Source organism: Hydra viridissima, unplaced genomic scaffold (assembly GCF_058129835.1).
Source record: "Hydra viridissima isolate aposymbiotic clone 2 unplaced genomic scaffold, HvirCarnegie_v1 scaffold_1, whole genome shotgun sequence".
Taxonomy (NCBI): domain Eukaryota; kingdom Metazoa; phylum Cnidaria; class Hydrozoa; order Anthoathecata; family Hydridae; genus Hydra; species Hydra viridissima.
The window spans coordinates 11563645-11588837 of NW_028324300.1; the positions used below are offsets into that span (position 1 = coordinate 11563645).

The 25193-nt window shown below is 27.9% G+C and overlaps 3 protein-coding genes across 5 annotated transcripts; 2 read left to right on the forward strand and 1 right to left on the reverse strand.

Annotated features, from left to right (window-relative positions):
• The first annotated feature begins 157 nt into the window (after positions 1-157).
• LOC149893344 (retinal homeobox protein Rx2-like) lies at positions 158-4582 on the forward strand. The gene is made up of 4 exons (XM_090071132.1): positions 158-455; positions 1233-1355; positions 1577-1824; positions 4017-4582. The coding sequence occupies exons 2-4, from the start codon at positions 1328-1330 to the stop codon at positions 4362-4364; spliced, it is 624 nt and encodes a 207-aa protein (XP_089927258.1). The 5' UTR covers positions 158-455; positions 1233-1327; the 3' UTR covers positions 4365-4582.
• A 1929-nt stretch (positions 4583-6511) lies between these two features.
• On the forward strand, positions 6512-10212 carry LOC145188110 (uncharacterized). Of its 2 annotated transcripts, none has more exons than XM_090071120.1 (3): positions 6512-6711; positions 8602-9263; positions 9678-10212. In XM_090071120.1, the coding sequence occupies exons 2-3, from the start codon at positions 9033-9035 to the stop codon at positions 10140-10142; spliced, it is 696 nt and encodes a 231-aa protein (XP_089927246.1). In that variant the 5' UTR covers positions 6512-6711; positions 8602-9032; the 3' UTR covers positions 10143-10212. The 2 variants fall into 2 exon arrangements, with proteins under 2 accessions (XP_089927246.1, XP_079920800.2); XM_080064674.2 differs by lacking the exon at positions 6512-6711 and adding an exon at positions 7961-8237.
• Positions 10213-16732: 6520 nt separating this feature from the next.
• On the reverse strand, positions 16733-22927 carry LOC145187483 (ankyrin repeat and LEM domain-containing protein 1 homolog). Of its 2 annotated transcripts, none has more exons than XM_080063887.2 (8): positions 22320-22927; positions 21199-22148; positions 20667-20830; positions 19563-20477; positions 19243-19391; positions 18959-19160; positions 18682-18814; positions 16733-17453 (listed from the first exon to the last, which is right to left on the reverse strand). In XM_080063887.2, the coding sequence occupies exons 1-8, from the start codon at positions 22382-22384 to the stop codon at positions 17287-17289; spliced, it is 2745 nt and encodes a 914-aa protein (XP_079920013.2). In that variant the 5' UTR covers positions 22385-22927; the 3' UTR covers positions 16733-17286. The 2 variants fall into 2 exon arrangements, with proteins under 2 accessions (XP_079920013.2, XP_089945553.1); XM_090089427.1 differs by having other exon boundaries at positions 21148-22148; positions 22320-22634.
• Positions 22928-25193: the final 2266 nt, after the last annotated feature.

Sequence of the window (25193 nt, forward strand, 5' to 3'; positions counted from 1 at the left end):
TATATAGTTGTTAAAAGTGTTAGCTGTTGACTAATGTTTTTTTGAGATCTTTATTGCTGAATCATCCATTAAAACATCAAAATAGCAATAACTTCTTCAATTTTCTTTTTTTCTAAAATGTATATTTAAACAAACTTTTACACAAAAGATATAAAAGGGCAAACAAAGAAAAAGCGCGGTTTCGCAACCAACTGTTGAACTCATAGTAAATAGTCGGGCTAAAGCTGACTTAAAAGTGATAGATTCTTCAGAGCTTTTGTTCATCAGAAGCGATTTTTCGTAGCAAGACTGTGAAACGTTTTGGAAAACGCTATGCGAACCGAATAGACGATTATGCTTAGTTCAAAAACGAATAAAATGTTGCATCCGTTTCTGAAGTCGTTAAAGATCAAACTTGCAATCGATCAAGCTTGTTTAGGAACAAATCATTTTTTGACTTACTGCACTGTTTACAAGTAAGTGAACTTCAATATAATTTCTGACCCACTATTTATAGAAATTTATAGATAGAATAAGGATAGGTCGTTTTCGTAGAAAAAACTTTTATTTTCCTTACTTTTTGTTTTAATGTAATTAAATCATCATATTTTATAGATAATAAATTTATAAATTGTAATGATTTAATTAGATAACATTTATCTGGAAATAACAATAATCTTCTATATTACCTTTTATAATTGGATAACGATTGCACGGCTCATTAAATGTTTAACGAATTTAACATCGAGATATCATTTTTTTAAAATAAGTTTATTTTTAGTCACATAAATAAAAAGATGGTAAAATAAAAAAAAAAAAAAGAAATTTATCACGATTGATAGGTTTTGTCGTTCACAAAATCTCAATTGTATTTAAGAATTAGCCTGGAGTTATACTGACCATAAAAGCATCAAATAATTTTTAAAAAAATCTCACTTAATTATTACGGTATAAAGACCAAAAATTTAATAATTTATTAAAAAACATAAATTTTCCACGAGCCCCTTTTTTCTCTTGTCTTCATCCCCTCCTCCAGCCAAGCGCTTGAAGGCTATGAGTATGGCGCTGGATGAATAATGAAAGTATTGTAGCCTGGTAAAATAGTATCGTGTAATTTTTATTAATGCGTGTTCGTGTATTTCTATACAGAGACAACTTTAACTATATATCTGATGTGTAAGAGCACCTGTAGATGTATAAGAATACCAGTATTTTTAATTTGATATTTCATTCTTTCAACCATTCTGTTTAAGAATTATGTTAAAACTGCACTGATATTTCCATGCGAAGCTGATGTTAAAAAGTAGATTATCTAAAAAAGCAGTGTCGTTCTACATCAGGCATACAAATGAAGATGATCACCACATTTCCACCAGGTGTGTTACTTTGCTAAAAAACTGTTACGCTTTTTTTTTGTTTTCAATACTGTTTGTTTTTTTTTTGCGTTTTTTAGTCTTAAAAAGCTAAAAACTTAAAAAATTCTTTTAAAATTAAATGTGATAAAAACATTTGTTTTAAATCTAAGTGTAAAACGTAATAGCATTACATAAATTTGTTTTTTACATGAATAATTTTTTTTTCCCTCTTTGTTCTAAAGAAAACAAAGAAGGATCAGACTCAGCAAATGAAGAAGATGCCTACAACTCCAGCCGCTTTGAAAATCAAAATATTCAAGAAAGTGAAGACGAATCTGATGGAAGTTCGAAACAAAAGCGCCACAGAACAAGGTTTAATCCATCGCAATTAAATGAACTCGAAAGATATTTTAACAAAACCCATTACCCAGACATATTTGTGAGAGAAGAACTGGCATTGCGAATTGGCCTAACCGAGTCGCGTGTTCAGGTAATATTTTTACTTAATAAACAATAGGTCTTAATTTAACCCACTTTGATAACAAAAATATCTGTAAGCGTTTAAAAATTTTTGAAAAGCTAAAAATTTGTTAGTACTTCAGTACTTCACCAAATGTTTTTGATCTATCCATTTGAGTAAAACAATTAATTTACTGATGTTTGTCTTGATAAGACTTACTACGATGATGTTGTTATTCTAAAATTAGTGGGTATGATGGTTTTCGTATGTTTTTTTTAAATACAAATTAACACCAATTAATTCAAAAATCATATATTTAAAAAGTATATAATTTGTATGATTAATATTATTTTAATCAATGAACACAAATCCTTTTTATTTTTTTAACTAAAACTAAAAGCAGTTCTAAAAAAATGTTGAAGAAGATTTTTTTTTTTTCTGTTTTGCTGATTTTTTTTTGTTTTCAGCTAACCACCTAAATTTTAAAAACAAAATTTCTAATTAATATGATCCATTTTATTAACGTATCATAACAATAATAATAATAATAATAATAATAATAATAACAATAATAATAATAATAATAATAATAATAATAATAATAATAATAATAATAATAATAATAATAATAATAATAATAATAATAATAATAATAATAATAATAATAATAATAATAATAATAATAGTAATAATAATAATAATAATAATAATAATAATAATAATAACAATAATAATAATAATAACAATAATAATAATAATAATAACAATAATAATAATAATAACAAATATAATAATAATAATAAAAATAATAATAATAATAATAATAATAATAATAATAATAATAATAATAGTAATAATAACAATAATAATAATAATAATAATAACAATAATAATAATAGTAATAATAACAATAATAATAATAATAATAATAACAATAATAATAATAATAATAATAATAATAATAATAATAATAATAATTATAACAATAATAATAATAATAATAATAACAAATATAATAATAATAATAAAAATAATAATAATAATAATAATAATAATAGTAATAATAATAATAATATTAATAACAATAATAATAATAATAACAATAATAATAATAATAATAACAATAATAATAATAATAACAAATATAATAATAATAATAAAAATAATAATAATAATAATAATAATAATAATAATAATAATAATAATAATAATAATAATAATAATAATGATAATAATAATAATAATATCTGATCTCTTTGAAATATATATTTTTAAAGATAAAAAAAGAGCCCTGCTGATAGCAATTTTAAAAAGTAATAAGATCAGACATAATTTTATTTGATTTTTTTACACTATTAATAGATTGTGGTCAAGTAAAAAAAGTTACATAAAAAATACAATGAACTATTAATACTAACGGCAACAACACTGACAACGACGACATCAATAACACGACGACGACAGCAATAATAGTGAATAATTCCTTTTACATAAATTATTATCATCAAAATTTTTTTTAAACAATCGGAAAGTTCAAATAAAATCGGTATTCTTAAGTTTAAAGAGATAAGCTGAGATATTTTTTCTTTCTTCTTATCGTGAAGGTGATAGTGACGTCATTTTTTGATGGTCAACGGTTTTATTTTTAGCAATAGTAATAAAATATTTGATTCATTGATTGATCAGATTTTAAATGTTTTTATAAAATGTTTTGTTCATTTATAAAAATGAACAAAACTTTGAAGCAAGTTTTTCAAGTTAATTTCTGTTCTATAGGATTTTAAAAAGTTCAAAGCAACCTACACATGATTTTTGACCTTCCTAAAAAAAAAAATTAAATCAGAGTTTTTTAAACGAATAAACTTCTGATCAGCTTTTCTACCATTTAGAAAAATTGTCATTGCATACAATATGTTATTGATCCACAGGACACAAGTTTGAAACCCGCTTGGAATATTTCTTTAAAAAACTCAATTTTTTAAAAAAGCTTACTCTTATGACAATAAACACGCGTAACTCATAAGCATATATATATATATATATATATATATATATATATATATATATATGTATGTATGTATGTATGTATGTATGTATGTATGTATGTATGTATATACATATATATACATATATATACATATATATGGTCTGAACAAAAATGAATAAAATGATACAAATTGAAATTTTTTTTTTTTTTAAATAAAAAGTTAACTTTTATTTAGGTTTGGTTTCAAAATCGAAGAGCAAAATGGAAAAAACGCAAGAAGTCTTTCGGCTCTTTTCAGAACCACGATACGTTTCCGCCATACTATAGCCGCCCATCAACCCCGTACAATATTACATCTTTAGAGCAATCATGGTCTCCGGATCCTCACGAACCACAATTAAATCAACCGACATTTCAAGTTCCATATAGTCAATCTTATGCGACGAGTAAAAATACTTTCCCTTCAAATGTGTTAGCAAATGAGCTTAGCCACGAGAGTAGGTATGCAACGAGACAAGATCTTGATGACTGGTCAAACTTGCATCATGAACTCAACGAAACAGTAAAACAATTTTATATGTAGATAAGAAACGCTTTTAGTGATTCTTCAAATTGCACTGTGTTTTTCAACTCTAAGATTAAGTTGATAAGAAATTTGTTAACAAATTAATAAAAATAAAGTTCGACAAGAACATCTATTGATATATTATTAATATATTATTTAATATATGTAACATTTTTTTATATTTAAAAGTCTACTATTATTTAAGTAGAAAAAGTACCTTTAATAAAACACCTGTATATAAAGATAAATTTTGTTATGTAATAGTTAATTTTGCAAAGAAATATTTATTTGAATTCTTAAAACATTTTTTTGTCATAGTATTATATTTATAACACAAATTATTCATAAGTATTATTTTATACCATTAATTAAAACCTGACAAGAAAAAGTGAGTTTCTGGACCAATTGAGACACTTACAACCTAAGTGTTTAATTCATGAAACTCCCGTCAAGTTCCCTAGCCCTCACACTCCTCCCCCCCCCCCCTCCTCATTTAGTATTGCGATGAGAGGGTAAAAAGGTAAATGCTTAGCACATTAAAACAGGTTTGGGCATTTTTTATTTATTTTTTTCAATCTGCAGTAATTGTATTAATTTCAATTTACAATTGAAATTTATTTGCAGTAACTTTTTTCAATTATTGAAATTCCACAAGTATCAGCTAAATTATTACAAAATCACGTTTATACTTTTTGTCTTTCTGCGTACGATATTAAAACCATCTATTTTAAAATATACTCAATCTAATAATTAAGATCTTTGTAATAATTAAGATCTTTGTAATAATTAAGATAATTTATTCTTCAAAACTCTTGCTGATATTAAACCAGATAAAAGATGGAGTTTGAAGAAGGCGGTTATTTTGATTGAGTATTAAATTGTTGTAAGCGGTTAAAATAAAAAAGAAAAATTAATAAGCGTTGAGGTTGAGATGACAAGGAGATTTCGAAATCAACTATAAGTGTTTCTTCTTTCAAAAAAAATAATACAAAAGCTTTGTCTTTTTTTTTTATTGCTTTATTAATAGTAAAGAAGGATCAAAATTTTCGTTAAACACTGAACATAAACACTGACTTATGGTTCTTTTAGAAAGAAATAAACAGCTTTTGGACAGTCAAATAGAAGGTTTAAATCCTCCTTTTACAGCTAAGCTCCATCACTGTAGACTATCGCATTTTTTAGATTACTAAGGCAAAAAGGATTCCTTTTCTAGAACTTTTTTTTTACCGAGAGAACTTCACAATTTATAATTCTCGTCTCTGGAGTTAATTAGATGTTTAAAATTATTATTATTATTATTATTATTATTATTATTATTATTATTATTATTATTATTATTATTATTATTATTATTATTATTATTATTATTATTATTATTATTATTATTATTATTATTATTATTATTATTATTATTATTATTATTATTATTATTATTATTATTATTATTATTATTATTTTTACTTTTATTGTGAATCTCATCACTACTACCAACTATCATTATTTAACTATTGTTAAATAATGTTATCATTATTTTTGTCTTTACTTTTATAAATATTATTGCTATTTATTCGTTTGTTAATGAATTGATCAAATTCTTTGTTATTTCTTATGTTGCTATTACATATAAAAGTTGGCTGTTAATTTTTTTTTTGGCCCACAGGGTTGTTCGTAGGTGCAACATATTTTCAAGTTGAGAAAATTACAAAAATTAAAAAAAAAAAGTTAGAAGAGATTCAAACCAGCTCAAATTAAAAATCTTAAAAACTTTATCTGCTTGATTTCTTTTCAAACAAAAAAAACAAACAAAAAACAAACAAAAAACGAGCTTTTAGAAGCATATTTTTTTTATTCTCTTACAAATTATATTTTCAACAGTATAAAAAAATTTATATATTATTAATAAATAATTCCTTGTTATGGTTTAGGAAAAATTTTGAAGTAAAAATCCAATTTTGAAACAAATTTTTCAAAAACTGTATACTGGAGTCAAAACAGTTTTTAAAAAAGTTTGGTAAGCGCGTCGTTTAACTAAAAATGCATAACTATGTCATTGATGAGGCATGTGTCAGACCTGCTTATAATTTTTTCCTTCTGTGTCGCTTCCTAATTCTCTTAGCTCATTTGAAAATTTGTATCTTTAAATAGCGATTATCCATACCGTCTTGAGTAATCTATTCTTTGATGGCTTTTTTTCCATTTATCGGGCAAGAATAGAGAAGGGTTTTTTCTACTAGTTTAGCTGCTACTTTTTAAATGTAACGTTGAAGCATTTTCACCTTTAAGATTATAAATTTTTTGAAGATGACTTTTAAATAGCAGCTGCTAAAAAGGCTTGAGACACAAATTACGATTTTCTCTTTTTAAGGTACATTTGTTAATTATTTCATTCTGCATTTATGTATACTAACTCTTATGCAATTCTTTCTTTAAATAACGTTTTGGAAACTAGAGTTCTGTTTTAAGAGTTTAAAATTATTGTAAAAATTAAAAGATGCGGAAAAAAATCACACTAAGCTTAATAAAGTTCTCTCAAATCTTTTTTATAAAAAAGTAAATTCGAAGTAAAAGAGAAATTTTTTTATTAGTTTCTCAGGAATCAAGATTTGAAAATGAGATTCGATTTTAAAAACAAGTTTATTGAAGAAGATATCGAAATTTAAATTTAGGAGATAAAGTAACTCGTGCGAGATGCAGAGCTGAGCAGATGATTTTACTATTTACAACCTCCTCAAAATATTTGCACATTTCATTTGCTTCGGTATGAAATTACTCAAATCAAACGCTATTCAATATCATATTTTTTGAATGCAAATACACATTGTATATTCATGTTCGTCTTGTTTGCTCAGCACCAATTGATTAAGCAAGCAAACAGTTATTAATAGTTAACGAGACTAGTCCAAAATCTTCCTGTTTCATATAGTTACATACACGCTGCTATATGCTTGCAATAGAAAAACAGACAATGTATTCTCATAAATTAATTCTTTAAAAGTTCTAAAAATTAAGTTCAAATATTAATAAATAGTTAACTAGGCGCGTTTAGAACATTCTGTTGCTTGTAGCTACAAACGAAATGCAATAATGGCAGCATTCTTTGCAACTAATTTTTGAACTAAAAAGCACAACTCAGTATTTTTTTGGTGAAAACTTTTCATTTTTAAAGTACTGAAGTGGTAAAATAATTTTTTTCTAAATAAAAACTCTCTCCATTCTTTTACAGAGCTTATCAAATACTTATAAAGTTGTAATTGGCGTTCTCAAAGATAATCTCGGGTGTGGATTTTAAAACAACGTTCTCAATAAGAATAACGGCTAGATCTTCTTTAGATTTAACACACGAGCACGTTTTTTTTAGGATTAAATCAAATCGAAAAAAATTCGAAAAACTTGAGACTATTATTGTACAGTTTCAAAGAATTAAATATCATAAATAAAAAAAAGCATGAGAGATATTTATTTAAACAAAATCATAGTGTACTCACTTTTTTTTCGCTCTCTTTAAAAGACTTATAACATCGTGCTTAATTAAATAAATTATTCATAGTCCGGAAAAAAACGCGACTGTTATTTCTCATTGGCCTTACCTCACACTGTACATACGCGCATGCTATCTTTTGATTGGTTAATATAGAAAGCCATTTCATCTCTTCTGCCAAAGGTAACCTTTCCACCTCACAAATAAAAACAAACAGAAATCGTTTGTGGAATATTGTATTCATTGCTAATTCGTCTCTTGTAATCTAAATCACTGAACGATTTGATTTCGGGCAATGTCTGAACTTTTTTTGGCTTCGAATCATAACGATTTTTCCGGCAGCTATGTACCGAATTATTTTGAAGAAATGGTTTCGCCTTCATCGCTTCTGTCAGATTTTTTCAGAGAAATAGGTGCGTAGAGGGTTTCGAACATTTTGATCTCTTGGAGCACATTAAACTTTATTTAACTCAATGTGAATTTAATTATCTTAGAAAGAAAGGCGTTTTTTTTTTTTGGGGGGGGGGTGAGGGGGAATGGATTAAATTGATCACATTGTGCTGACTGCATACGGATTGTTCCAGCCAATCTTACTTAATATTTTAACTTCATCTAATTGCTTTTTACTTTAAAGTAGTTTAAGAAAGAAAAATTTTAGGAAAAAAACTTTTAAAAAACATTTTTGAAGTATTTTTATGAAAATAAAATTAAGACATGAAACATATACAAGAAAATTGTTAAATTTATGACGCTTTTTTTTCTTGTTTTCAAATTCAGATTCGAGTACAAACCAAATTAATATCCGAGGGCCACATCATACGGACATTTCTACCGTTGGTAAAGTAAATACAAAATTGAATAAGAGAAATTTTCAAAAAGACACCGAAGTTGGGAGTAAAATCAGTAATTGTAACCGCACGAACAGCAACGTTATCATCACCAACAACATTAACAACAGCAACAACAATAACAACAACAACAACAACAATACAAACACCATAAACAACAACAACAACTATAACGCCAGTAATTGTCACAATAACGTAAATAACAATAAAAACAGAAGCAAAAGTTACAACAAATCAAAAAATTGCATCTCAAATAGCGGGCATTCATCAAATGCAGATCAAATATTCGGACCTACTGTAGATAACATTGAAAACAAATTTATTTCTGAAGAGTCGAAAAATCTGGAAGGCGAAAATAGAATGAAAGCTAAAGAAGGCGATTGTAGCTACAACCAAACCTCATTTGCAGATATCGATGATGAAGAAAAAGAAGAAAACGATAACCATTCAAAACAAAAACGTCATCGAACCCGATTTACCCAAGCACAGCTGAATGAGTTAGAAAGATATTTTAATAAAACCCATTACCCTGATATATTTGTTCGAGAAGAGTTAGCAATGAGGATTGATCTTACTGAATCGCGTGTCCAGGTACATTAAAGATCATTTATTAGAAGAAATCGAGAAAAAAAATAAAATTACATATTTATTTATAAATATAATTTCAAAAAATACAGCTCAAAATGAAATTATTTTTTTACAACATTTAACTATAGATGCTTATCGGCTTCCAAAATATTGTTTTTTGCACCTTTTGCATATAGGCATCCAAAATATTTTTTTCACCTTTAGCATATTGGCAATAGCAATCCTCTTGGTAATTTTAAAATGAGTCTATAATCTTACTTAATCTTAGGATATCTGTTTATTTGGTTAAAAATACTTTTTTTAAAAAAATTTTTTTTTTTTTTTTTTTTTTTTTTTTTTTTTTTTTTCATTTTGGTTTTTGTTTCCAAACAAGATTTTAAAAGAGAAAAATTGAATTGTTAAAATTATTTTAAACAGGTCTGGTTTCAGAATCGTCGAGCGAAATGGAAAAAACGTAAGAAATCTGTAACTATGTTTGACAATTCTTCGACCGTTTTTTCTTCTTATTTGAGTCACTCCTTAGCTGAAAATAATCCTCACGAACAAGCGTATTATGATAGTGAACGACCCTGGTCATCTCAGAGTCCGCATTTTCAAATTGACTCCCCAGATGACCGCCAACACGTTCTTCACCAACAAGATATCAACGGATTCCCTTATAATCAGCTATCTCCAAATTACGGAACTGAAAGAAACATTTCAACTTATATGGTGCCACAATATTATGTGGGTCATAATTCGAGAAGCATGGACTTTAATCACCCAGAGCAATCAATTATTAATCTTGATTCTAACTTTACCAATTGCTTAGGCGTTGACGGATTGTGTCGAAAAGATGATGACCAAAAATACGTATATCTAGAGAGACAAAATATGTATTAAAGATTTTACTGTTCCTTTTTCATATTTATTTTTTGTAAATATTTATTTAAAAAACAAATTGTCTTAAAAATTTGTTATGAAATTTTTAAATATTTTAAAAGTTTCCTTTAAATCTTTTTAATTGTTATCATTATTTTAACTATTTTTTAATCAATTTTTATTATTTTTGATACAACTACTAAAATAAAAGTATCAAATTTCAATTTATTAGAACTTACAAGCGTCTTTTTTAAGAACCAATGAGTTGAATTATAGACTATCTATCGCGAATAGTAATAAGCTATCGCAAATAAAATCACATTTATTACAAAATATCTAAATAAATATGCATATATAAGCAAGTTAATTGCTTATATTTTACTAGTATTATAGATACAATACTTGTAAAAATCATAAACAGCATAAGCATGTTACTTAAGATGAAAGGCTCAACATAAGTGGAGAGTTGTTCATTGACTTATTAACAAACGTTACCGTCCCTAACTCAACTGCACATACTTTACAAGCGGGTGAAAATCGTATATAGTTTAGAGGTCAGAAAAGACGGAATTTGCACTATTTTCAGTTGGAGGACTCTTTTTATGGGAAAATGTAGCACGGCAGGAAATGGTGAATTTGAATTTAATAGCTAAAGAAAAACGAAATAAAAGAAATATGTGAATTTAAACACATGTTTTTTTTACGTAATAAAATTCCAGAACGATTTATATATATATATATATATATAGTGTGTGTGTGTGTGTGTGTGTGTGTGTGTGTGTGTGTGTGTGTGTGTGTGTGTGTGTGTGTGTGTGTGTGTGTGTGTGTGTGTCTACACACACACACACACACACACACACACACACACACAAATGGCTTTTTTTTTCTGGTTCTTTTTGTTTTCTTTTTGAATCAGAAATTGATCTCATGTTAAATTGGAAACTGGCGTTTTATTTTTAATTATGGGCATTCCATTTTACATTGTTCCTTTATATTTTATGAGATAGTCTTTTTTCAATGAGAAACTAAATTTGAATGAGATTGCTCTATTGCTTCCATTTTCTTATTAATTAACAAAATAAATATCGATTTTTTTGTTTTCAATCGAACTTTTAAATGCTTTTCTGCAAAAGCAAATTCTTTTTTTTTTCTTTAGTTTCAAAAATTATCTTAAATAAACAAACGTTCATAAAAGTTGTAATAGTTTTAGAATTACTTTTAGGTCAAAGCAGGAAAAAAAAACTTTTAACCTGGTTTACTTATTTATTCAAAACTAGTTTTATTTTAGCAAAGTTAGAAAATTCTCAAATTAATATCTAAAATTAAACTATATTTTTTAAAAACTTACTTAGGTACGATTAAAAGAACCGGTTTCCGAAGTCATAATACCTATTCATAAGTCGTACCTACGAATTCAATTAAGCAGCAATAATAATTATAATGTATTTTTTTAATCTGTTTACACGAATCATAAAGATTTAATTATTACAAACACAATTTCTTTTAATCTTTAGAAACGAAGTTATAAATTATATTTTTCTGTCAATTGATATGCAAGGTCTTCTTTTCTCAGTTGCAATAAACCCAAAAAAAACTTGATTCTTAATTTAGAACTTGTTCAACCAATTCCTCCATATTTTTCAGTAATTAGGCTTAGAACTTCTAGGCTCGACATTTTTATTTAATCCTTTAAAACGAAGTTGTAATGCAAGCTTAGGGATGTTTTTTTTTTCTTAAAATTCTCTGTGAGCTTTCGTTGAATCCAATGACACAATTGAGTGACATAATTACAGCCTGAAATAAGAATGAAAACAACGTCAGCTGAGAGTAGATAAAAACAAGAAAAATTTCCTTAAGTCGTATTGGTGCGATTACTGGTACAATTCTAGAAATCTCGTATGAGTACAACTCAGGACACGGCACAAGTTTTTAAGTAGAATTTTCAAAAAAGAATTAAAAATTTTCAAGTAAAAATAGCCCAACAATAAATAAGATTAATACAATTTCTTTCCGACCAACGGATGTGTAAATTATAAAATGGATGAATAAGTTGTAAAACGGATGTATAAATTGTAAAACGGATGTATAAATTATACTGAACTTATATTTAACAAGGAATATTGTTTTATAAATATTTAACTTGCATGACCAAAATATATGCAGAAATTATTTTAAAAAAAAATAATAATAAACTTATTTGCAGTGAAGATTTATAAAATGGTTGCTTAAAGACAGGCAACAATACTATAAAGAACTTTCTGATACTTGACGTTTATTGAGTTGCGATTGTTTGCGCAGATGCATCCGTAATTCCTTCAAAATTCAAGTTTTATAACCTTAGCACTGGGGCAACTTAAACAGCCTTACTTTATTTACATTTGTATTACTTTTTTTGTGGTTTCTACTCTATGGTTATAATTGTTTATGTCACTGATGCTGTTTTTCACATAACTTTTATATTTAATTACGTCATTCTGTTTTGAGAACGTTAATAGTACTTCTGGTTATTGATGCTTCTGAAGCTGCCATTTTATTCTCTCTTTTTAGTAGTTTGGCTTTTTTTTGTTGGCTTTAAATAAAATTTATGAAGAAAATAAAATTAATAAAGGAAATAATAGTAATGAAGAAAATAATGAAAAAAATGGATTTTTTTTTTATTAAGTGTTGGAATAAGTGGAAGATTTGTATATTTTGGTACACACTGTGCATTTCCTTGTAAGTCATGGTTTAAAAAATCAATTCTTTGCGTCCTAACAAATGAGGTCCTTTTGAAATTAATCTTTGTGCTACTCTCTAAAATAAAACTTATCAAAAACTGTTGTAAATGTTTTTTTATCACTACAAAGATTACTACTTGTGCATTCAAAAGCTATTTCTGGCCCATCATTGTGTTGAAATAATCAAGACTGAATTTAGTCTTGATATATCTTAAAACAAACAAGACAAAGTCGGAGAAGTCTTGAGATTACTCTTAAATTAAGTTTAAGTCGATTTGCCGTGTCTCGTTTTGCCTTTTTTGATCTCGGCACATTCTGTTTGGGCCGTTTCCTATTTTGCCGTCTAAAATTAATTGTTTTATTTAACTTCTCGTTTTGCCGTTGAATGTTTTACTGTAAAAATTTTACAAGTTTTAAAGTTAACTTTTTGCGTTTAACTTACGATCCATATAAACACAGAACATGTGTTATAATATATCAAGACATGCTGGTGAATAAAATACACCAAGACATGCTAGTGAAGATATTGCAGTTTTATATATATATATATATATATATATATATATATATATATATATATATATATATATATATACATATATATATATCAAATGTTAACTAGAAATCTGTAAAATATCAAACCTTAACTAGAACTAACTGCAAATCAAATGTTAACTAGAAAGTGAAAATTAAATTTTTTTTGATGCAATAATGAATGTTGCAACAAACACCAGTCCTAATTGTCAACCACTAACTGTCAAACATTAGTCTACCTATACTAAATATCAAATTTTAGTCCTAACTCTATACTACCAACTGATTTTTGCAGCCACTATTTTTAGCAGCAGCATGAAAGAAAGTGCTTGTCCTGAATGACGTCATTGAATAATCCTCAGTAGCCCTGGAAATTGAGATAAAATCCAAACGCTTGTACCTCGTCGCGTTGGTTTGACAAGGTTCTAACTGACATTTTTGCCAAAATTGACTTAATCATTTTATTAGACTATTTAAAATATGATTAACAAAATAAACCGAAATTTACAGCGATATAGCGCAAAACAAGCAAACTGCTAAAGTGCCAAAGTTCTATCTGTAATTTTATTTAACTAATATTTAGCTTGACAAGGTTCTAACTAACAATAACTTCATAATCTCTTGCTGGTTTTTATTAACTAACTATAATAATAGAGAATTTAATACCCAACAAAAATCATATAAAAAATAGGTCTGAAAATCAACAAAAAGTGTTCTAATTTGACACCGCTGTAGAATAAAATGCCATTAAAGCTATTATTTGAAAATTAAACAAAATCTTTTTTATAACGTTACTCAAATTGACACCTGTCACATTGCGAAAAAAAATACTGCTTTCGATTAGCATAGAAATAACTATTATAATTCAAAATAAAAGGGGATTTATGAGCTAAAACTATCTTTTTATTTTAAACTAATGATGTTTTTGCATTAAGAAATTTACAAACTTACCGCAGTCAATGTAAGTACAATTTGCCGCGCCATTCCCTTACGGTAAGTCGATCTAACTATATTTTCCAGTGCCTACCCCAAAAAGTAAGTCAATACTTCTTCATTTTTCTTTACTTATCTACAACGGTTAGTCGATATATGTGCACTTTGGAACGTTGATCTTACAAAGTAGCTTATTTAAACTTGTTAAATCAAAAATATCGGTAATATTAAAATTTAAACAACTTGTAATAAAACGTTTTTGTAGCAGTAATAAAAACCAGGCTGCGTAATTAAAAGAGAAACCACGAGGAAAACAATTGTAGCGAAGATGCAAACAAAAACTGATGACGCACTGAAAAACAAATTTTTTCAAAAAGGAATTACGCCAATAGATATTTTTTTCATGTAAAAAAGAAAAAGTCAGTGTTCGAAGAGCATTTTATCTAACTACACAGTCAATTTCACAAACTCAGCTAGGGATCACAAAAAATCTTTTCCAACAGTCGAGTCACATTGTCATGTAAGTACCAATAGAGAATACCTTGAGTAACACCTTAACATTTCAAAAATGTATAATCTTTACAAAGAGAAATGTATAAACGAAAATGTTGAGCCAGTAAAAAAATCTATGCACTTCCATATTTTCTCCACCGACTTCAATCTTGGTTTTCACATTCTCAAAAAGGATAGATGTGACCTTTGTGAGAAGTTTAAAGTTGCTGAAAACACTGATACTATGTCTGAAAAATTGAGAGAAGACTTTGAAAGACATCAAGTTTTTTTTTTTTAAAAAAAAAGGTATACGTGCTAAAGAAAAAAAAGATAAAAACGTTCCGGTTTTACTTTTTGACCTTCAAAATGTTATATTGACTCCGCATGCAAAAATGAGTTCCCTTTTTTATCTGAGAAAGCAAAGCGTGTATAGTTTGACAGCTTATTTTTAAACAACCGAAAAAGTATAATGTGTATTATGGACTGAATCAATGGTGGGAAGAAGCGGCAATGATCTTGCCAGTGCCTTTTGCAAAATATTTAGTCATGTGGCCGAGGAAAACGACTTAAGTGACTTAATTACTTGGTGTAACTCCTGCGTTCCTTAAAATCGGAATAGTATATTATCAAATGCTGTGTTACATTTTTAAAGAGACAATCCTAACATTAACTCAATCACTATCAAATATTCCCTTCAGGTCATTCATGCGTCCAGGAGGTGGATCATGCCCATAGCGAAATTGAAAAGCTCATGAGGAAAACTGATTTTTTTAGTCCAATTGGATTGATAAGGATGTTGAAACAAGTTAACAGAAAAAATCCTTGTCATATCATTCAAATGAAACCACATGACTTCAAGGATTATTCAGTAACAGCAAAGCTATTTAATTACAATTCAGTTCCTTTTTCTAACGTTGCTGTTCTAATATTTACTTAAATATCTCACATTATACATTTTAAATCTAGCTTTGATCGCAATGGACCTATGAACTGTGCGTATGTCAAGTTCAATGAAAAACCTAACAGAAAGAATGCAGCAACAAGTCCATCAACTTCCACTGTTTTGAATGTAAAACCAAAGATTCAAAATTGTACAAAGAAACTTGCAGACTTAAAAAAAAAAGATATTAAAGCTGCATTTCCGTTTATGCCTCTCGAGAACAGAGATTACTATTGAGTTGTTCTTCACCTATAAAAAAAAGATGAAAAACCTTTAAGGATTGTACTTATTGTAATGGCTTTAAAAAGTACCAAAAAATGTAGTACAAAAAAAAAAAAATAAATAAATAGAGTAAACAAAATGTTGTAACCTTGCTTTGTGACTGAAACAATAATCCAATTTATAAAAATTAGCTTTTTATTATATTATTGTTTCAGTTACAAAATTTAAAGTAACTGCTTCAGTCACAAAATTTCAAAATAACTAACATGTTTCTAACTACCGTTAAACAGCAGATAGAACCTTGTCATAATGAGAATATGATTATTTCACTATGACAAGGTTCTAACTGCATTTTGGAGGCATTTATTTTTCTATGAAGAGTGAAACAATTTTTAATAAAAAATAGTAATACTTATAGCAAATGCTTATGTTATCATGAGTAAAAAATATCATTGATGGATTTTAATAACTTTTGATGGTAGGAACAATTTTTAACATTGATTTACTCTAAACTACTCGCCGATCAGTTAGAACCTTGTCAAACCAACGCGACGACCTCGGTTTTTTATGCAAGGGTTATGGTGCGGCAAGTACTCCTAATCGATGAAACTATCTTAGTCGTTATTTAAAGAGCAACACTTATACTCAAACTATTCAAAATGCATAATTGACAAATTTCGAAAGATTTTGTGGGACTGGTATCACCATTAAAATAACCTTTGATAATAATAAGTTTAGAGTGTGAGGTGTTAAGTAAGAAAATACAAATGAAGTAATGAATCGATACGATTTTTTTTTTTTTTTTTAGTTGAATTACAATATTGAACAATGATAATTTTCCATAATTTTTCTTGTAAAATTCCTAATACCTTAACACAATATAAACATTGACATAAAAAGTTTTAATAAATAACGCTGTACATCTTTTACTTTCGAGAGGAAAAAGTCTCTATTTACAATTAAATAATGCATAAAATATTTCTTATTTAGTATTTACTATATTTATTAGTATACTACTTCTCATGAAATAAACAAATGGATTTCCAGATTTAAAGCTACACTATCCATCCCTACACTATCCATTCACCATCATTAAAAGGAAAAATATCAAAACCTTTTTATAAATAACTCAAAGCGCATCAGATGTAAATGAAAGCGTACAGATTAGATGGCAGATTTAAAAATCACAATTGAACGCAATCTGCTATTCGAAAAAAGTTTTATGATAATTAAAAAAAAAGATTTCAATATCATCCACCATCCAGTAATTATTGGTGCAAAAGCGCAGAAGAACTTTATGATTTGTAAAAAACATTTTAAAGGCTTATCAACTGGTCAAATCGCATTCTCGTATCTGCTTTTCACCTTCAATGAAATAAATTCTCATTGCTTTAACAATCAAATGGATACCAAGCAAGCGTCTTTTCTTAGCATTCCATGAGCTAGCTGGTCCATAGAACTCTCCTCGCTTTAGATTGGTTAGCCTTGATAATCCTAATTAAGTAATACAAAAAATAATTATGTATATAAATATATAAAAACATAGCATTCAATGCAAAACGAAGAAAGGAAAAATTACATGTTGTTAGGATGGGGTTTCCTTTGATGACAAGATTGTTTATAAGAAACTAACCAGTTCTTATGCCTATAGAACAGTAGAATGATGACAAGAGAATGGCTTAATCGAGATCAAAGAAGATTAGAGTGCCTAATAAAAGCTCAAAACAAAGACCAAATTTGAAGGATTCAATCGAAAATTCAAGAATCCAGTAAAATTTTCGTTGTTTTTTCAGCACACTTCATTATTACGTACTAATTAACAGATTTTTTCTTCAACCAAAGATTTTTTTTTGAATATATCAGAAGAAATCTCGTTAAAAAAATGATCAGTAAACTAAATTCATTCTCAGGCTTCATAATTAAGTTCACAAAAATGTTCATGGTGCTCTGAAAGCAATGCTAATCGCAGCAATAAAAAACTGCTTAAAATTTCTATATGACACTTACTGAAATTCAGCTAATGAATAAATTCAGCTTTAATTCCATGGAATTAAAAGTTCTATCTAAATGAATTACCCCGCTCATTGTGCCATTGTTTTCATATTTAGTTTTACTAATCACCATAATTTTGTATCATTTGTTTAACAAAAATATATGAAGCATTTGGAGACAGGAATTATGTAGCATGTTTTAGCTCTTAGGTGTGCTGATACCTAATATAGTTATATAGTATGAAGAATATGTATATGTATTTTATATTACATTGATCTCTGGCTCACAATTATAAGGTTCTATGTTAAATAAAAATTGCTTTGAGAAACTTGACATGTAAAATGATTTATAAATTATTTCTCTGTGCCTTCTAACAAATATTTAACATTAACAAAATTGTTCCTACATGAAGGACTTTGTTTTTTTCTATTTTTATTAATTTTTTTAAATATTGAGAAATAAAAATTAACATAGGACTTTTTTTTAAAATATTTCTTTAAAACGGAAGCAATTTAAGATAAAACTCCTTATATTTTTTAAAACATAAGCTGAAACAAACTGTATCTTAGGGATGCTTTTAGCGCCTAGTTGTTAAAAACAAACAGTTGTTAAATACAAACTGTCCTAAAAATGACACTGCTTGTTTTTAACAACTAGACACTAAAAGCATCCCTAAGAGGTTGCAACTTATCTAAGTTTTGTTAACTAAAAATCTATTATCAAAGTTTACCCATTGCATCTACCATACAGCCCTCCCTTGTGTAAGCTTCTACAGGAATGATACTATGGAAAACATGCACTGAAACAACTCCCATACCAGAGTTCCATATGTCACAGATCATACCTAGCTTGCTGTTAGTACACTGTGAAAAAAAAGAAAAAAAAGTTAAGTATAAATCAAAATCCCTGATTTGAAAATTTTATAAAGTTCATAAACCTTTTTATCAGAATTAAACTAAGAAAATGTAGGCCACAATAAATTGTTAAAAAGCAGACCTTTTACAAACCTTATTTTTATCAGTTTTAAAGTGTTTGGAAGCATCATACAAGTGTTCATACGGTCTAGATTTTTTAGCTTTGCCAATGTAGAAAATTGAAGCAACAAAAGTCCGAAGTTGTTCCAAAAAAGTCATGTTTTTGGCACGTTCAGGTAAATTTTTTGTTACTCGTGGGTCAAGCAACAAATAGTTAAATGAAGCTTTTTGAGTTCTAGAAAGGAATAAAAACTTTAAAATAAAGTTTTCTTTTGACAAGATAAAAAAAAAAAAAACTTATTTCAAATATTGTCTACCCTTCCCTCCAGGTATGTTTTTCTGGATTTGAAAATATATAGGCCATTTCTACTTCCAAATCACTGCTATCTTTTTCAGAGTATGAGCAGACACCAACCAGGATCTGTCGAAGTTCAGAAGTGTAATCAGCGAATCTTGTCTCTTTTAACTATATACAAAAAATCCCAGTTATACATACATACATACATACATACATACATACATACATACATACATACATACATACATGCATATATATATATATATATATATATATATATATATATATATATATATATATATATATATAAACTCCCAGCAGTAGATACTGTATACTTACTTTAGCATGTTGTAAATCAGGTTGCTTTTCCAACTTGGCAAGATATCTTTGGTATACTTTTTGTGTGTTAGGTGATATTGGGCCTGGATTTTCTCCAAGTCTAATGAGTCTTTGTCTTAGCTCATTACAGTTTAATGAGAGTATACTAGGAGGAACTACTACTGGATGTTCTTCTTCAGTAGCACTCAACAGACTAACATCTTTCCAATCGTAATCAATTGTAATTTCATCATAAACCTTACTAACCATACTAAGATCAACAGTTGGGGTTCCTCGAGCTGAAAGAACTTCATCATCTGTTTTTGATTCATAAAAATGTATAAGCTGAGAAACATTGGGAAACTGATTTAGACTATCATTACTATAGTCAACAGTTACATTTCTAAGTATATCTTCATCAAAATTAGAGCCTAGTGATGTGTCTGAGAGATTTTCAGATAACATATTAGAACCATTTTCCACTAAAACAGGGTTCTCCTCATCATAAGATGATGCATGATTTTTTTCATCATAAGATGATGTGTGATTTTTTTCATCCATACTACCTTGTTCACAATAAACAGCATCAGGTTTTTTAACTGAATTCTGAAGATGAAGATTATTTGTTAGAAATTTTAGTGAGTTCAAAGCTGCATCATTTTTATCACATACATCAGAAAGGTTTTCTTTCACATTATTCTCTAATTGTGATTTTTCATCAAAAAACTTCACACAGGACTCTTTTCGAATTTTTAACACTTCATTACGAATATCTATAAACTCTGCCTGACTTGCAGCATCTCGAAAACTAGTCAAATTATTGCCAACAAACTTTGTTTCCATTGAAAAATTGGTTTGCTGCTCTTTTTCTTCAAACATTTTTTCTGAAACATCTTTTGTTTTCTTTTGCAAAATCTCTGAAGGAGTACTTAAGGTCTAAAATAGATTCAATACTCAGCTTAAATATCTTAAGTTATTTAAAGCTACAATATTAAAGTATTTAAAAACATTTAGCATATAATTTAATTAGCATTTAACTTACAACTCTCCAAATATTAGGTAATACTTATAGTTGGTTTAAAAAAAAAAAAGCAATCAACAAGCTAAAAAGTAATACCATCTTACCTTTATTTTCTTTCTAAAAGTAATGGAAGAGTAGTTGGGTAATGGAGATAATGGTGAGCTTCTTAAACTCCAGAATGTTTCATCTGTTGAACTTTCTGAGGGAGCCTCTGTGGTGGGATGCTCAGAAATATCACCAACATAACCACTAGAATCCTGCTCATTACCTAAAACCACTCACCTTAATTTAAAAGCAATATATAACTTAAAAACTTATCCTTATTGAATTTTTAACTTTTAGGGTCTACAGCATTTTTAAGAAACATTTAAATGTCATAAGAACTTTTAACTAAACTTTTAAATAAGTTTTGATGCAAAAACAATTTATGACAGAATATGGGAATGGAATTAGCTAAATGTTAATGTTAATTTTAAAAGCACAAAACTATGATTTAAATATAAGTGCATCTGTGTGTCAACATGTACTTAAAGCAATAAGCTAATTATTATAAGCTGAACTGGTAAAGAGAATAATGTAACTAACTTTTTTTTATTTGACTAATTTAGTTTATTTGATTATTTGTACATGTCTTACTGGGGTTAAATTTTCCATCAAAAAAACATTGTGACTTCTTTTTGTTAGCTGATTCTTCAAGCAGAGTTGAGCTTATCTTCTGATTCCAAAATGTTTCATTACAAGATCGAAACATAGTCTCATTGGAAAGTGATTCTTCAAAAAAACTATTTTCAATAACAGCTCCAGGAGATGTTGAAAGATTCTGCTCAAATTCCTGTGCTGTTTCAATGCCAGAATAGGCTTTCAACTGTGGTGGGGTATCAATCTTATTATTTGTACACATTGATGTGCTTGCATTTGCTTTAAAAATATTTTTATTAACTGAGACACGAGGTGATGAAAAAGGTTTATCTATCTCTTTCTTATGCAAAGGAGTCTCTATCCTGGTATTTGTAATCTTTTTGTTATCAGCTGTAATTGAATTTTTTATTTTAGAGCTGTTTATTGAAGATCTTTTACAATTACAGGTATCAAATGATGACAGCATACTTGGATTATCATATAGTTTATCGATATTTTCTGAACCAGTAAAATTGCTGTTGTCCATTGATTTCTTTTTACCTTTGATACGATTTATACAAACCCGACTTTTTGTCTTAAAACATGCACTTTTTCTTTTCACATCTCCTCGAAACTCAGTTAATGCATCAATACATGCATACTTATTTTCATCTGCAACTTCTGCATAATCTAGAGCACTCATATCGCTATCATCTTTATCAGCAACATCTGCTCCATTGTCAAGTAAAACATTAATTGTGTCTACACGTCCCCACATTGCTGCAATATGAAGTGGAGATAACCCAGTTGAAGTTTTGGTGTTTGGGTCAGCACCATATTTTAACATTCGTGCAACTATTTCAGGACCAGAAGGTGATTCAAGAACAACTGCAGTATGGATAGGACATATTCCTTCTCTTGTTGGAGAACATGGATCAATTCCAATTTGCATAAGCTCCTCAACTTTACTAAATATTTGAAAAAAATACATCTTTTTGTTATTAACATAAAGTAAATCTGGGAAATTTCTTTTTTATATATTCTTTTAAACTACCTTTGTATTTGGAACATATATTTCAGATAAAAAAAAAAAATCATAGATATTACATTGAGATCTTTAACCTGTAAAGAGAACTCACCTTATATTTCTTGAAGCAGTTGCTAATATAAGTTCTTCAAGAAGTTCAACATCACTATCTTGCATTCTAGAATTACTGTAAGCTTTATCTTTCCATAAGGACTGTCAAGTTATTCCAGGAATTTTGCCATCATTTTTATAAGCACCACTTTCTTTTATATTAAAGTTAAATTACTCTCTCTTGGGTGTTATATTTCCAATATATAAGGAGCTGACTATATTGAATACGCTTCACCAACTAACAGTTTCTTTTGGTTACTTGTTGAGTTGAAATCATTTACAGCTGGTACTAACACTTTTCTTATTAATATCTTAAAAAAATTCAAATTTTCAATTTTTAAACCCAAAGCTTAATAGCAATAAAATTAAATCAATCTATAGATTTTTATTACATTTACAATTATAGTCAAATAGAACCCTTCTTGCTACATGCGTAAACATAAACAAACTTTATTCGAATTTCGCGGTATCATAATTTTTACCGGTGGTCCTATTTGACTTTTTGAATTATAATTTCTTTTAACCACTGCTTATTATATTTAGTTCTTTTCAAAATAGCTTCTAATTTATTGAAATAGCCGCAAATTTGGAAACTAATATTTCTCAACCAAGTCTTAAAGTAAAAGTCAAATGATCATATGTTTGTTCAATATTTTCAGAGTCAAACGATCAAGTCAAAACGTTGTTTGTTTAGCGATGCAAATAGTTCTAAATTTTTACGTAAGAATTTTTTTTTTTTTTTAACTTTTTGATATGTAAGGAAAAAAAAAGTTGATCACCCATGTTGAGGAAGTGAAAATTTAATTTTCTTAAAGGTTGAAGAGAAATGTACGAAATATTACAAGATAAATTTCTCGAAACTCAGCTTAGTTAACAATAGCGCAGGTTCCTAAGCGTTTGAGTATAGTATAAGCGTTTGAGTATAGTATAAGCGTTTGAGTATGCTTAACGTTAGATAAAAGATTAAAATTTAAAAAATAATCCCCAGCGAAGATTTTTACTCATATTAAGCTTTATTGTATTTAATTTTTGTCTTACTGAGCATTTACAAAGAGAAACTTTCGTCGACAAAATAATTTGCTAGACAGATATAACCTAAACAATGCGCGTAAGCCATGGGGGATAGGTGATCTATACCCCTCTTATTTCTAAATGTACATGTTAGGAGAAGGGAGGGGAAAAGGAAAGGAAAACAGGCGGTGAAAGAAGTTGTATATTGTTATATACCATAAAATATTCGATATTGTGTATAAGTCCAATAACTTTTCAATTTAATTATGATGAAATAACCGTAACTTATTTGACTAACGTATCAAAATAAATATTCTTGTTTATATCTTAAGACCTGCAAAAACGGTAGGGCACACTATTTTCTTTACACACATTCACAGTGGACTAAACGGTATACTACATCTATCAGGTAACGGTATATTATATCACCATATCATATTTATGTCAATAAAAAGCTTAATTACAGAATTGTTTGTAAGTATTTTTTAGCACTGTTTAAAAAATCTCTACAACCCAGTGGTGAATCTTGAAAACATTTTTGGGGGGAGGAGAATAAAATTTATCACCTAATATTTTGATATTTTAATGAACTTATGCTCTTCAAAAATTTTTCTTGGATTTAATACGTTAATACCTTTGTTTATATATAACATAATGTAAATTTTATAATAATATATTTAGATGTAAACTAATTTAAGTAAAATGATATGATTTTTGTTATTTTAGGAGCTCGATTGGCTATCCCACTCCTGTTCCAAAAGGAACAGAGTGTGGGGAGGACCCAATTTTCATTGAGAAGTTTTATTAGAATTCGAAGCTCTAATCGAATTTTCTGAAGTTAATAAACTTCAGAAAAATCGATTGATCTTACAAGACTAATGATAGAAGCTAATACAATATTCGTTATTATTCGTCATTAACTGAAAAAACGAACGCCTACGCTTGCCAGAATATACAAATAAAAGAAAAACAAAAAAACAAAAAAACAAAAAAAACAAAAAAACAAAAAAACAAAAAAAAGAAACTTATAATGAGTTTTAACATTAACCACAAGTAAGAAGATAAGGAAATGTTTATCTAATCGCACAAAGTAAGACAGCTTATTGGATTCGTTAAAAACTCAATTCTTTATTACGCGCAAACAAGAACATATACCACTATGGTGCATTCTTACCAGCTTAATCCTTAAACCTCTGTACATTAAACGATACCTGCTTAATAAGTACGAAAGATGTAATAAAATGAGACAAACATAAAATACGAAACTTACTTTCTGACAAGTTTTATTTTACCAAAATCTTTTATCGTTATTAGAAAATCTTTTTATCGTTCGTTATGAAATAACAAACGACGATACAAACAGCTAATCAAAACACAAACCGTATAAAGTTCTAAATATGATACAAACGTTTAATCAGAACACAAAATGTGTAAAGTTCTAAAGAATAAATGCCAACCAACTTTAAAATATACCCTAGTAGCAAGCAATATTGGCGCTATATTGCTCCGATATAGTTTAGATTGGCTAATAATGGCCAAGATTTGCAATATTGTGCCAATATTGGTAATATATTAGTTACATTGGCCAACTTAGGCAATATAAAGCCAATATTGGCTCGTTATTAAAAAACCGATATTGCAAAATGCGAATTCGCACATTTCAATACTTTAAAGTATTGAAATGTGCGAATTCGCATTACCCGACCTAATTAGGTCGGGTAAATAAAAAAAAGCAATTTAACTCAGTAATTGCTCAATGCTTTTACTCAGTAATTGGTCAGTTTTACGTGAACAAAAACTTTAGCAGTTAAGCACAAATTTTCATTCACGTAAAGTTAAGCAATTGACTCAGAAATTGCTCAGC

Bases quoted from the DNA above. Each gene is read 5' to 3' on its own strand.
- LOC149893344 (XM_090071132.1), top strand. From the start codon at position 1,328: ATGAAGATGATCACCACATTTCCACCAG. The intron at 1,356-1,576 runs GTGTGTTACTTT...TTTGTTCTAAAG, and splicing joins GATCACCACATTTCCACCAG to AAAACAAAGAAGGATCAGAC. The intron at 1,825-4,016 runs GTAATATTTTTA...ACTTTTATTTAG, and splicing joins TAACCGAGTCGCGTGTTCAG to GTTTGGTTTCAAAATCGAAG.
- LOC145188110 (XM_080064674.2), top strand. From the start codon at position 8,120: ATGTCTGAACTTTTTTTGGCTTCGAATCATAACGATTTTTCCGGCAGC. The intron at 8,238-8,601 runs GTGCGTAGAGGG...TTTCAAATTCAG, and splicing joins AGATTTTTTCAGAGAAATAG to ATTCGAGTACAAACCAAATT. The intron at 9,264-9,677 runs GTACATTAAAGA...TATTTTAAACAG, and splicing joins TTACTGAATCGCGTGTCCAG to GTCTGGTTTCAGAATCGTCG.
- LOC145187483 (XM_080063887.2), bottom strand. From the start codon at position 22,384: ATGCAAGATAGTGATGTTGAACTTCTTGAAGAACTTATATTAGCAACT. The intron at 18,815-18,958 runs GTTTGTAAAAGG...TTTTTTTCACAG, and splicing joins TTAAAACTGATAAAAATAAG to TGTACTAACAGCAAGCTAGG. The intron at 17,454-18,681 runs GTAAACTTTGAT...TTACTTAATTAG, and splicing joins CTGTATGGTAGATGCAATGG to GATTATCAAGGCTAACCAAT.